The 15,028-nt window shown below is 42.7% G+C and overlaps 1 protein-coding gene across 1 annotated transcript in view; it reads right to left on the reverse strand.

The window, feature by feature from the left end:
* Window positions 1-15,028, reverse strand: part of MYCBP2 (MYC binding protein 2) — a 404,370-nt gene that overhangs the window by 54,666 nt on the left and 334,676 nt on the right. The window contains exons 62-66 of the mRNA XM_038763035.1: window positions 14,720-14,887; window positions 8,865-9,022; window positions 7,771-7,970; window positions 3,832-3,981; window positions 1,634-1,794 (exon numbers count right to left, since the gene is read on the reverse strand). Of these exons, the coding sequence (XP_038618963.1) occupies window positions 1,634-1,794; window positions 3,832-3,981; window positions 7,771-7,970; window positions 8,865-9,022; window positions 14,720-14,887 (837 nt within the window). The remainder of the gene's footprint in view (window positions 1-1,633; window positions 1,795-3,831; window positions 3,982-7,770; window positions 7,971-8,864; window positions 9,023-14,719; window positions 14,888-15,028) is intronic.

Here is a 15,028-nt window from a genome sequence, read left to right on the forward strand (position 1 = left end):
AGTACACTGTGGAAAGAATATTCCCTAATTCTTCAAAAGCATCCTGTCCACATCACATGATAAAAACTCACTTTTGGAGAACTGACTATATTTAAGAAAGGTTACTGCAAATAATAACATTCATACTACTATTGGTTTAGAACCCCAAAATTTAAAGCTCTGTATTGACATATCCTGAGAATACATTCCTTAGTTTAAGAATACTTCTGACAAAGAAATGGCTAATTTCTCAACATGGAAGATGATGTACAGAATAAAAGCTTTAATTAGTCATGGATGGGGGAGCTATTAAGGTAACTATTTGGATGATGCCAAGTAGTAGGAAGCAACTTGTTTCAGGGGTTAAGGCACAGTTAGGACTGAATCCTTATTCCAAGCTCAGGGTTTCATCTTGTACTTCAACTTGTACTTCCCAAGCGCTTAGTACAGTGCTCTGCACACAGTAAGCGCTCAATAAATACGATTGATGATGATGACGATGATGATCCTCATGGACTGTGCAGAGAGCATGAATCTGGGAGTCAGGTCACTGGACCCTAATCCCAGCTAAACCTGTCACCTACTGAATGATCTTGGGCAAGTCACTTAAAATCCCTGTGCCTTCGTTTTCTCATCTGTAAAATGGGGATTAAATATTTGCTCTCCTTTCCGATTAGTCCGTGAGTCTCGTGTGGGACAGAGACTGTGCCCAAACTGATAATCCTGTATCTATCCCAGTGCTTAGTAGAGTGCTTGGCAAATAATATATGCTTAACAATACCACAATCGTTACTATTATTTTACTTTTTGATAACTAACACATATGAATTAATTTTAACACCACAGTCCCTCCCCAGCCCCCCCAAATATAGTAATTGTACTTTATAATAATAACAATAATAACGATGGCATTTATTAAGCAATTACTATATACAAAGCTCTGTTCTAAGTGCTGGGGAGGTTACATTCATCCATTCAATCGTATTTATTGAGCACTCACTGTGTGCAGAGCACTGTACTAAGCGCTTGTCGCTCTATCAGCAACAGATAGAGACGATCCCTACGCAACAACGGGCTCACATTAGGTTGTCCCACAGGGGGATCACAGCGCGTGGCTCAGTGGAAAGAGCGCGGGCTTGGGAGTCACAGGTCATGGGTTCGAATCCCGCCTCCCCCACATGTCTGCTGGGTGACCTTGGGCAAGTCACTTCACTTCTCTGCGCCTCAGTTCCCTCATCTATAAAATGGGGATTAAGACTGTGAGCCCCACATGGGACAACCTTATCTCCTTGTATTCCCCCCAGCACTTAGAACAGTGCCTTGCACATAGTAAGCGCTTAACAAATACCAACATTATTATTATCATTATTATTCATCCCCATTTTACAGACGAGGTAACCGAGGCCCAGAGAAGTGAAGTGACTTGCCCAAAGTCACCCAGCTGACAATCGGCAGAGCCGGGATTTGAACCCATGACGTCTGACCTCCAAAGCCCGGGCTCCTTCCACTGAGCTACGCCACTTCTCTAATAGTCCTCCTCTAGTCCTATTATAATAGTATAATATTTACACTATTTTAATAATAATTTATAATAATTAATACACTCCCTATAATTTATAATATTTCAAGCTAAGAGCTGAGAATATCACATTACCTCAGGGCCATCTGCTGCAGTGAGCTGCCGCTGGGAAGAGACATCATAAGATCGGAGATGGTTTGGAGGAGGCGATGGAAGGTATGCGGCAGAGGATGCGCTGCTTCGCCTGCAATTACTATATCCGACAGAGGATGTTCACATACTCTTGTGTCTTTCTCCTTAAGAGTCAAAGCAGATATGTCAACTGTACTTTTTGCCGAAAAGAAGGTTAAAATGAAAAAGAATGAAATCAACTTTTGGCAGCCAGTCCCTCCTCCTTACTGATGGATTCACCTATTCTTTGGGTTAGAAGATAACAATAATAATAATAGTAATTATAAGGACGGCACTTGTTAAGCGCTTACTATGTGCTGCCAAGCACTGTTCTAAGCGCTGGGGGAGATACAAGGTAATCAGGTTGTCCCACGGAAGCAGCGTGGCTCAGTGAAAAGAGCCTGGGCTTTGGAGTCAGAGGTCATGGGTTCAAATCCTGGCTCCACCAATTGTCAGCTGTGTGACTTTGGGCAAGTCACTTCACTTCTCTGGGCCTCAGTTACCTTATCTGTAAAATGGGAATTAAGACTGTGAGCCTGCCCTGGGACAACCTGATCACCTTGTTACCTCCCCAGCACTTAGAACAGTGCTTTGCACATAGTAAGCACTTAATAAATGCCATCATTATTATAATTATTAATCCCCATTTTACAGATGAGGTAACTGAGGCACAGAGGAGTTAAGTGACTTACCCAAAGTCACATAGCTGACATGTGGCAGAGCAGGGATTAGAACCCATGACCTCTGACTCCGAGCCCGTGCTCTTTCCACTAAGCCACGCTGTTTATTGTTTCATTATATTCTCCCAAGCGCTTAGTACAGGGTTCCTCTCATTGTAAGTGCTCAATAAATACAACTGAGTGAACGAATGCAGTGCTCTGCACATAGTAAGTGCTCAATAAATACCACTGATTGATTGATTCATCCTTCTGAAAACCCTGGTCCAAGATAGCTGGCCCATTTCTGATTTGAGAATGTTGGGCAGGCTTTGGTTGGCCAGCTCTGCCCGAGTGGTGATTTGTCTGAAAATGACTGTAATGTTCTGATGCTCTCAGTGTGTTTATTGTCGTCCTTGTGTTCTTTTATTGTTTGCCGTTCTGTTTCCAATCTTTTCCCATGTGCACATCTACTGACAACCTCCTGATCATCCCTTTCGGAATGTGAGCCCACTGAAGGCCAGGGACCCGATCATTTTTTTTTTAAATGGCATTTATTAAGTGCTTACTATGTGTAAAGCACTGTTCTAAGCGCTGGGGAGGTTACAAGGTGATCAGGTTGTCCCACGGGGGGCTCACAGTCTTAATCCCCATTTTACAGATGCGGGAACTGAGGCGCAGAGAAGTGAAGTGACTTGCCCAAAGTCACACAGCTGACAACTGGCGGAGCTGGGATTTGAACCCATGACCTCTGACTCCAAAGCCCACGCTTTTCCCCAGACCTCAGTACAGTGCTCAATTAAACTAATGAACGGGCTGAATGAATGCACACTAGGCAGCCTTGCCTTCCGCTGCTGCCTCCTGAAATTTAGCTTCAGTGTGCTTTTCGAGTGTTCCTTTCATTTACCCCTTGTATAATCGCCCAATTTCAACTCACCAAACAGGCTGCTAGGATCTATTTTTGTGTGTTTCTTTCTTTTTTAATGATGCCTGGTAAGCGCTTATTATGTGCCTGGCACTATTCTAAACGCTGGGGTAGATAGAAACTAATCAGGTTGGACACAGTCCATGTGCTACCCTGGGGCTCACAGTCTTAATCCCCATTTTACAGATGAGACAACTGAGGCTCCGGGGAGAGAAGGGACTTGCCCAAGTTCACATAGCAGACAAATCATGGAGCTGGGATTAGGACACAGGTCCTTTGAATTTCAGGCCCGTGCTCTAGCCACTAGGCCACACCGCTTCTCTATTTTCCTTTGCGTTTCCTGCCCAGTGAATGAGCACGATAATAGTGAAAGAGCTCGCAATCTAATCCACATAATTCATAAATTGGGTGAACTATGTTCTTGTTTGAATTCGGTAATTAGTTCTACATTTGACATAAATTTAATTCTTATGTTCTGCAATCTGTCAGATTTACTTTTATGTGATTAATGTGCTACCTTCAAGGACTTTTTTTTTACTAACTGGTTTAAACATGGAATCATAAAAACCACACATGCTTACTTGTTCTGCATTTTCTTTGTTTGCTTTGTTCTCCTCATCCTCGTCCTCCTCTGGTTCCATTGGTGCGGGAGTCAGTGAAGCCACAAAATGCCATAAAATATCATGGAGAGAAGTTGTTTGGATGACGTTACATAAAAGCCAGTTGAAAGCCTAAGTGACCAAGGAAGTATAGTTAACACTGTGGAAAAATATAATCGGGTAGCAAAAAATTCAAACAAAAATAATTTAAAAAATGTGGCACACAAAGAAAGGAATAAGTGGATTTGAAAAAGTAAGATTAGATATACTCGATTCCAATGACATTTCTTCCTTTGGAGATTAAAAATCATGGCAGTTTTTCCGTCTAATCCTACATTAGGACCAAAATCAATTCTCCTGTATTTAAGGGAAGGTATGGGATTAAAAGTTCCAATCAGGACTCTGTTGAAGGTTCCAAAAGGCCATAGCCAAACTAGATTCCCAAACAAGACAAGACGGAAGTAAAGATTGAAATAATATGAAAACTTGGCAAGAATCACAAGAGCAAATTCCAAAATCCAAAAGAGAACTCCTTTCCTTCTCAGTCAAACCCTGTCTCCCCTGGCCCCTGACTTTCCTATCACTCATTCATTCAATCATATTTATTGAGCGCTTACTGTGTGCAGAGCACTGTACTAAGCGCTTGGGAAGTACAAATCGGCACCATTCCTATCACTGTAGACAACACCACCACTTTCCCTGTCTGACAAGCCCGGAACCTTGGTGTTATCCTTGACTCATCTCTCTCATTAAACCCACACATTCAATCGGTCACCAAATCCTGCCGGCTCAACCTTCACAACACTGCTAAAACAATGAGAAGCAGCGTGGCTCAGTGGAAAGAGCACGGGCTTTGGAGTCAGTGGTCATGGGTTCAAATCCCGGCTCCGCCAATTGTCAGCTGTGTGACTTTGGGCAAGTCACTTAACTTCTTTGGGCCTCAGTTACCTCACCTGTTAAATGGGGAGTGACTGTGAGCCCCCCGTGGGACAACCTGATCACCTTGTAGCCTCCCCAGAGCTTAGAACAGTGCTTTGAGCATAGTAAGTGCTTAATAAATGCCATCATTATTATTATTATTAATCCCAGTACCCGCCTTGATTACTGTACCAGCCTCCTTGCTGACCTCGCTTAGACCAGCTGACCAGAGCTTAGAACAGTGCTTTGTGCATAGTAAGTGCTTAATAAATGCCATTATTATTATTATTATTATTAATCCCAGTACCCGCCTTGATTACTGTACCAGCCTCCTTGCTGACCTCGCAGCTTCCTGTCTTTCCTCATCTCAGTCCATACTTTACTCTGCTACCCGGTTGATTTTTCTACAAAAATATTGGGTCCATGTTTCCCCACTCCTCAAGAACCTCCAATGGTTGCCCATCCGCTCCTGTGTCAGACAGAAACTCCTTGCCGTCGGCTTTAAAGCACTCAATCACCTCACCCTCCTCCTACCTCATCTTACTGCTCTCCTAGTACAACTCAGTCTGCTCACTTCACCTTCCTAATGGCAACCTACTCACTGTACCTTGATCACGTCTACCTCACTGCTGAACCTTCACCTCCTTCCCCCCTTCAAGGCCCTACTGAGAGCTCACCTCCTCCAGGAGGCCTTCCCAGACTGAGCCCCCTCCTTCCTCTCCCCCACCGCCTTACCTCCTTCCCTTCCCCACAGCACCTGTATATATGTTTGTTCACATTTATTGCTCTATTTATTTATTTATTCTACTTGTACATACCTATTCTATTTATTTTATTTTGTTAATATGTTTTGTTCTGTCTCCCCCTTTTAAGACTGTGAGCCCACTGTTGGGTAGGGACCGTCTCTATACGTTGCCAACTTGTACTTCCCAAGCACTTAGTACAGTGCTCTGCACACAGTAAGCGCTCAACAAATACGATTGATTGATTGATGGATGGATGGATGTCTTGCCTCTGGCCTGGAATGCCCTCCCTTTTCCTATCCAACACACGATAACTCTGCCCACCTTCAAAGCCTCATTGACAGCATATCTCCTCCAACCCTTTCTCTAAGACTAGGCCCTCATTTCCTCTTCTCCCATTCCCTTCTGTGTCGCCCTTCCTTTTGGATTTGCACCCTTTATTCACCCCTCCCTCAGCACTCATGTAGGTAGCCATAATTTATTCATTTATATTAATGTCTATCTCCCCCTCTGGACTGTAAGTTCGTTATGGGCCAGGAACGTGTCGCCCGACTCTTTTCTATTGTACTCTCCCAAGAGTTTAGTACAGTTGCTCTGCCCACAGTAGGCACTCAACAAATACAACTGATAAGCAGTGTGGCCTATTGGATAGAGCATGGGGCTGGGAGTCAGAAGGACCTAGGTTCTGATTCCAGCTCCACCATGTGTCTTCTGTGACATTGGGCAAGTCAATAATAATAATAATAATAATAATAATAATAATAATAATAATAATAATGGCTGTGAGCCCACTTGGGTAGGGACTGTCTCTATGTGATGCCAATTTGTACTTCCCAAGCGCTTAGTACAGTGCTCTGCACATAGTAAGCGCTCAATAAATACGATTGATTGATTATTAAGTGCTTACTATGTACAAAGCACTGTTCTAAGCGCTGGGGAGGTTACAAGGTGATCAGGTTGTCCCATGTGGGGCTCACAGTCTTAATCCCCATTTTACAGATGAGGTAAATGAGGCACAGAGAAGTTAAGTGACTTGCCCAAAGTCACAGAGCTGACAACTGGCGGAGCCGGGATTTGAACCCATGACTTCTGACTCCAAAGCCCGTGCTCTTTCCACTGAGCCACGCTGCTTCTCTACTTCAAAGCCTTACTGAAGGCAATGCACCTCTCTATGCCCGTATTACCTCATCTGTAAAATGAGGATTAAGACCATGAGCCTCAATGAGGGACATGGACTGTGTCCAACCTGATTTGCTTGTATCTACCCCAGCACTTAGTACACTGCTGGGGAACTTAGGCCCTTAACAAATGCCATTAAAAAAAGGCGAGGTTTAAAAGGAAATATTTAAAGCCACTGAGGCTTAAAACTGGCCACACTAAGTGGTTGAACTACTTATTCTATTGAGCCATGTAGCTGCCTGAATGCTGGTGAGGGGAAGTGGCTGGAAAATGGGGTAAGTGGCAGATAACTCCGGAATTAACTTGTCCTAGCTTCACTTTTACCTCAGGTCAAGAAACATGCTTTACAGTAGGAAGTCTCTTCTGGCTGGCCCTCAGAGGACTGGTTGGGAGATTTGACACACCAGAGCAGGGTGAAAAGAAACTGGCTGCTTTCTCCTACATCTCCCAGCCACCACCCCGACCCCAACATCAAGGCAACATCCACAGTTTCACTGATAAAATTGATGATAATAATAATAATAATGATGATGGCATTTATTAAGCACTTACTATGTGCACAGAACTGTTCTAAGCGCTGGGGAGGTTACAAGGTGATCAGGTTGTTCCACAGGAGGCTCACAGTCTTCACCCCCATTTTACAGATGAGGTAACTGAGGCCCAGAGAAGTGAAGTGACTTACCCAAAGTCACACAGCTGACAACTGGCGGAGCCGGGATTTGAACCCACGACCTCTGACTCCCAAGCCCGGGCTCTTTCCACTGAGCCACGCTGCTTCTCTGATGCGAGAAGAGGTTGTGGAACTGATAAAACCAGAATCAAAACGTCTGACCCATAGCCGCTATCATGTTAGTACCCAAAATATTGAAAAAAAAAAAGCTTTGGGAAACTTCCAGTTTCAAAAATAAATATCATGGTCTAACAAACACACGTCTATCTCTGGTTTCAACCAGAACTGCAATTTTTAAATTATCATGTGTGCTTTTCCCCTTTACCACAGTGTGAATTTGGTAGAAAGTTATTTTCCCTAGGCAGGTGCAAACATACGAATTGCAGTACTTATTACTGAATGTTTTCATACCTCCATAGCAAAAACGCGGCAAGCAGATTTCCTTAAAGCCTGCTTCATTGCTATCTCAAGACCTTCCAGGTCATGGTGCTGGATCACAAACGCTAACACTGGCCACTGGAAATTTCTTTCCCCTTTGGAAAGAGAGCTATGGGCTGAGATAAGTCGGGAAAGTTCAGGAGACGGATGTCGCAAAAGAGAGGAGCCAACTTCTGTTTAAAGAGAAAAAATATGTATGACAGATTTATTTGTTTTTTATAGATACAGTGAGTAGGTTCTTTAGAAGGTTAGTAATTTTAAGAGAGTCTATAACCCACACGCCACAGAAATGGTTAAATTTGATTGGCAAGCTAAAGTGCAAAAATACAGGATGTAGTTTGTTCACTTCTGGACTTTCCTTACGTTATTCATGCCTGATAGGATTTGCAGTCACTGAAATTGTTAGAATAACGAGCTCTATTTTTAAACAGCTTGACTCTAACATTCAATCTTTGGAAGCCAAATGCGTAGCTAGGCAGCCTGAAAAACTCTACAGAAACGACTGATAATTCATTAATGCGTATTGTGCACAAGAAAATTGGAAATAGAAAGAAGCATATGCCCATTAGTTGTCCCAGTCCCCTCAAGTCACATAAAATATCAATGCCACAAACCATTACTAACAGATGGTACTACAATCCTATAGACTGAACAAACCAGAAAGGCAGAACCTTGCCAGCCCTTTATTCCAGGAAAAGTATTTATGCTTGCTTTCCATATTGCTCCCTGAAACTTTCATACAATAAGAGTCAAAAATAAGTGCTATATCATGTGACTTTCTTGGAACTCATTGACAACAGGGCAGATCTACCAAATGGGACTTTAATAAGATGAAGCCAGCAGAAAGTCAAGGAAATGGACTTACAAAACTGCTGAAGGTCTTTTACATTTTTGTGGTAGGGAGGGGGGAAAAAAAAGCCTCATCCTTTATTATTTAATACAAGATTTTTTTCTTCCATGTTCAGAACGTTTATCTAAAGTTGTAAAGACAATTTTCCCTTTAGTTTCTAGTTCATTTAATTTTCAGATATGAATATTTCTATTGCTTTTGTGTTCCCTCTACTTACCAGTGTCCCCACTGTTGACTCTTCTTCTAGGAATTGCCTTAACTCGTGCAGGTAAAATTGAATGTTGCTTGTCGTACTCTGATGCAACAACGGAATATGATCTTTGGAAGACCGTTCGCTTTGCCAGATCAGTATCTGTAATAGGACTTGTTTCCAAACTACAGATAGGAAACAAGAAAAATTGGGCCCTTGAGGGGAAACATTATCACCTACCAAGAGTAAAATACAGCAAAATAAGATTCATATTTCTTTTGAGGTAATACTTGATTCACCCCATCAACAGGATCACAACACATATACATATCCATAATTTATTTAATGTTTGTCACCCGTCTAGACTGTACACTCCTTGTAGGTAGGGAATGTGTCTATCAACTCTACTGGACTCTCTAAAGCATTTAAGACACTGCTCCACACGCATTAAATGCTCAATAAACACCACTGATTGATTGTTATAGACTGGCACAGAAATCAGTTTTAAGAGTTTAATTTCCCTAAAGGTTTCATGTAATCTAGAAATCTTGATGGCTTTGTTTCACTTTATTTTAAATGAAAGCACCCAAAAAGTTCTAGGTTCTGAACAGAATGTACATGACTGCCCTTTGCTGGCAAAGATGATGCTAGTGATGGTGAGGTCCTAATTCGATACATATAATTGTAGCTTAAAAAAACATATAGCATTGGGATTGTCACTCCCCATGTATGAAAGTAAGGATAAATCTTTGCTGTTTGTCTCACATTAGGCCTCTCTTGATCTCCTGGCATTCCAATTTACTCAAAACCTGTGCTTGAGGACAACAACCGCTTTAGATTTCTGCTGGCCAGGCTGGATCAGTAAGCACCAATGTCCTCTCAACTGTCTACTGTTGAGTTGGATTATTTTCGACTGGGCTTCAAATTCTTTTTTTTCCCCTCCTCCATGCTGACAGATGAACTTTTTCGATTTAATAAAGAGCAGTTGCTTGGGTATTTGCCGCCATGTCTTCCAACTGCCCAGTGGCACCGTGAGCCATGTTCCACCACCTCAATATTCAAACTTTGATCCTGCCACTGATGATGAATACGGCTCGTAGATGATGATCATAGTCATCATCACCATCAGTGGTATTTACTGAGCGCCTGTGTGTGCAGCACAGTACTAAGCGCTCGGGAGAGTATAACAGTGGGCGATACATGCCCTGCCCACGACAAGCTTAGAGGGGGAGATAGAGATTAATTAATTCAGTGCTTTGCACACAGTAAGCACTTAACAAATGCCATCATTATTACTATTATTATTATTATGTGAATCGACAATTTATAATACATAGCTCCCAGTGATTCATGGTTCGCAGATGATTAAACAGTTCCAGGAGATGGGAGTGTCTTCTGCAGTAGTTTCAAATCTCACAGCCTAATCCCAGCACCGCTCGCCAGCTGGGTAACTGTGAGGACATTATTTAACTTCACTTTTACTCAGTTTCCTCATCCATAAAATAGGGCTGACGGAAAGCAGTGTGGCCTGAGAGTCAGAAGGACCTGGGTTCTAATCCCGACTTTCCCACTTGTGTGCTGTGTGTCCTTGGGTGAGTCACGTCACTTCTTTGGGCCTCAGTTCCCTCATTTATAAAATGGGGATTGAGACTGTGAGCCCCATATGGGACAGGGACGGTGTCCAAACCGATTTGCACGTATCCGCTCCAGTGTTTAGCACAAAGTAGTGCTTAACAAATCTTTGGAAGGCAATGAACATAGTGCAGGTCTTAGGTGGCTCTCTGTCATTGTCCTGAATCTGTTGTGTTACACAGATCGGGGGATTCCGGTCACCTATGACTGGCTACATTCTCCAGTAATCTTTTCAGGACTCTAACACCTTGCCAGCTCCAGAAAGGAGGAGGATTTCTCACTGTACCTCGATCTCATATACCTAGCTGCCAACCACTTACACAGGTCCTTTCTCTGGCCTGGAAATCCTTTCCCCTTAATAATAATGATAATAATAATGGCATTTATTAAGCGCTTACTATGTGCAGAGCACTGTTCTAAGTGCTGGGGAATTTACAAGGTGATCAGGTTGTCCCCACGTGGGGCTCACAGTCTTCATCCCCATTTTACAGATGAGGGAACCTCATCTGAGGCCCAGAGGCCCAGAGAAGTTAAATGACTTGCCCAAAGTCACACAGTTGACAAGTGGTGGAGCCGGGATTTGAACCCATGACCTCTGACTTCAAAGCCCGTGCTTTTTCCACTGAGCCACGCTGCTTCTCTAACCCTTCAGAGTTGACAGACGATCACTCTTCCCACCTTCAAAGTCTTTTTGAAAGCACATCCCTTCCAAGATGACTCCTTGACTACACCCTCATTTCCTCTTCTCCCGTTCCCTTCGGCACCACCCTTGTACTTGGATTTGTACTTTTATGGAGCCCTCCCTCAGCCACACGGCAATTTTACACTTGTCCAAAATTTAGGTATATTAATGTCTGTCATTCATTCATTCATTCAATGCTATTTATTGGGCGCTTACTGTGTGCAGAGCACTGTACTAAGCGCTTGGGAAGTACAAGTCAGCGACATATAGAGACGGTCCCTACCCAACAACGGGCTCACAGTCTAGAAGGGGGAGACAGACAACAAAAAAAAAACACGTGGACAGGTGTCAAGACCGTAAGCTCACTGTGGGGAGGGAATGTGTCAACCAATTCTGTTATACTGTACTCTCCCAAATGCGTATTATAGTGCTCTGCACACAGTAGGCACTCAATAAATACCATCTGATTGACTGACTCCCTTCTTGAAGAGGGTGATTCAGGTGGCATTTTTGAAGCCCTGAGGAATTTCCTCACTGTAACAGGTTGAGGAAAGCAAACCAGTGTTTAGTGCAGCTGTCTGAGCATTAGGTCTCATCTTCACTTAGGAGTTTTCTGTAGGAAGGCCACAATCCAGGTGCACTTACATTTTTCACCGTTTTGACTGCAGATCAAAATATTCCTCAAATATTGGGGTTAAGCTTATGCCTGTTTTCTATGATTTAAGGAACTCTGATGATGGAATTCAGGTTCAGGAGTTCATTTACTCAGGTACCTTTGTGATAATGGTTGTTTCATCCACTCATATATACATATCTACATGTATTTGTGTGTGTGTAGCATGTATATGTATACATTATCTATTATTATGCACAAATTATATGATCATATTAATAATTATTACGTTATTAAATCATGTATATATTATGCATCTAATAATAATGATAATGGCATTTTTAAGTGCTTACTATGTACAAATCACTGTTCTAAGTGCTTGGGAGTTTACGAGGTGATCAGGTTGTCCCACGTGGGGCTCACAGTCTTAATCCTCATTTTACAGATGAGGTAACTGAGGCACAGAGAAGTTAAGTGACTTGCCCAAAGTCACACAGCTGATAAGTGGTGGAGCCAGGATTTGAACCGATGACCTCTGACTCCAAAGCCCGGGCTCTTTCCACTGAGCCACGCTGCTTCTACATATATACATATATATTATGTATATATGTATTATGTATGATTACGTATATTCATTCATTCATTCAATCATATTTATTGAGTGCTTACTGTGTGCAGAGCACTGTACTAAGCGCTTGGGAAGTACAAGTTGAATATATATTATACATTATAACATATATGTTAATGTCTGACTCCCCCTCTAGTCTGTATGCTCACTGTTGGCAAGGAATTTGTCTATTTATTATTATATTGTACTTTCCCCAGCACTTAGTACAGTGTTCTGAACACAGTAAGCGCTCAATAAATATGACTGACTGCTCTTTTCAACAGTGCTAGATCAGTGTGGAAGGGAGACATAAAGCTTCTTTAGTGACACATAAAATTCTTAGTTTAGTGGTGATCATGGATCTCTATCAACTCTGGTGTCCTACCCCCAGTCACGCATGTGTATGCTCGATCACGAAGAGCAGTAAGCTGTTTCGGTTGCATTTCCTGTTTTATTGCAAATATTTCTAATTTCTTTAGCAACTTTAAAAGAAATCACATTCAACTTCATGCTGTCTTTGCCATACCAACAGTTTTGAGAGCTGTCTGGGATGCAATGTCTCTAAGAAGTGCCACTGGAGTTTTGTGTAAAAAGTCTTTTATTCTTTGCAATAATCTCCTATAGTTTTAATCCTAGGGAAGGATATTAAAACCTGGGGTTGAAATTACACAGGCTCTTAATCCCAACGGAGTCATTTTAGGCATCATAAGTATTATGAACGTAGACGTTAGATTGAATCTCTAGTTGATTATTCTTTCAGAGACTTCTAATTCAGGCTGATAGGACCGTGCATTTTTTCTTTTATGACAGAAACCCTTTTTTTTCCCCTCAAAACACTTCGATACCACGCATCTGCTCACCTGGGAAGTACCAAAAAATGCTGATCTTTTTCTCTAGTCTCTGCAATAGTCCCTTTCACACTTGCTTAATGCACAATTCACATAGATTTTAGGATCTTAATATAGCTATCCGGGAGTGTGGTCCATCGTACAAGGGAGGCGTCTAAGACCACGTCTGCTTCACTTATGCATATTTACTTTCACTCATCATTCATTCAATCGTATTTACTGAGTGCTTACTGTGTGCAGAGCACTGTACTAAGTGCTTGGGAGAGTACAACACAATGAACAGTCGCATTCCCTGCCCTCAACGAGCGCTCACGGGCTAGAGTCACAGTCTGCTTAATTTGCTTCAAATGACTTGGCGGCTAACAAGCAGCTGGGACACTACTTGGGCAAGTCACTTAACTTCTCTGTGCCTCAGTTCCCTCATCTGTAAAATGAGGATTAAGACTGTGAGCCCCCCGTGGGACAACCTGATTACCTTGTAACCTCCCCAGCGCTTAGAACTGTGCTTTGCACATAGTAAGTGCTTAATAAATACCATTATTATTATTATTATTATTATTATTATTACAAGCAGCACGGCCTAGTGGGTAGACCACGGGCCCGTGAGTCCAAAGGACCTGGGTCCTAATCCCGGCTTGGCCGCTTGTCCATTCAATCGTATTTATTGAGCGCTTACTGTGCGCAGAGCACTGTACAAAGCGCTTGTCTGCTGGGGGGGCCTTGGATAAGTCACTTCACTTCTCTGGGCCTCGGTTACCTCATCTGTAAAATAGGGATGAAGACTGTGGGCCCCATGGGGGACAGGGACTGTGTCCAACCTGATTTGCTTATATCCATCCCAGCCCTAAGTAGAGTTCTTGGCACATAGTGAGCACCTAATACCACAGTTGTTATTGTTATCACAATGCAACAAAATTGGCAGTCACGCACCCAGCCCACCGTCTAGAGGGGGAGACAGACATTTATTCATTAAATCATATTTATAGAGCGCTTACTGTGTGTGTGCAGAGCACTGTACTAAGAGCTTGGGAAGTACAAGTCGACACGAATACAAGTACGTAATTTAGAGATCTGTGCACCACAGGGGAGAGCCCATCCCATCCTGTTGACCCCACCCAGGAGGGGGAAAGAGAATAGCACCTATAGCATGATGCCTCTTACAACACAACAACCTTGGGAAGGCTAATGGCTATGGGTCTGCCGGGGTTTCTGTATCATGAGGTGCTTAAATTTCTGCTCCTCAAGCCATAGCTTCTTTGTGTACTTGTCCTTTATGATGTTTTACTGCTCCAGATCTGTCTGTCTCTCCCCCCACCTCAGGGGCCATGTTAAATTCCCACCTGCATCCTCTTTCCCAGCGCTTAGTACAGTGCTCTTCACACAGCAGATGCTTAATAAATATTACTACTACTTGTTTCCAGCCCCACGATTCCATATTTCTTCCAGACTTCTCTTCCCCCTTGCCTCAGCACACTTTAAGAAACAACTGAACAGGAATACCTTGGTGGCATGGACTTCATGTTGCTTTCTGGCTCCTCAAAAACATTAGGGCTGGCATCGGGAGTTACTGATATGTATGGTGCAGGAACTGAGGTGGAGCGCAAATACCTCATTTCATCCTGGAAAAGGTTGTCATCCTGGTAACCCACAAAGTTCTCGTGATGATGCCTGCGTTGAATCAAATATAATTTCATCAGAACACTACATCTGGTATATCCCACAGTCCCAGTCTATTTTGGGAAGGGAAAAGAAAAACACGTCTTAATGATCTGTCACGAATGGTAATTTTACCTAAATTAATCTAATTTT

This window comes from Tachyglossus aculeatus, chromosome 2, assembly GCF_015852505.1.
Source record: "Tachyglossus aculeatus isolate mTacAcu1 chromosome 2, mTacAcu1.pri, whole genome shotgun sequence".
In the NCBI taxonomy this organism is placed as follows: Eukaryota; Metazoa; Chordata; class Mammalia; order Monotremata; family Tachyglossidae; genus Tachyglossus; species Tachyglossus aculeatus.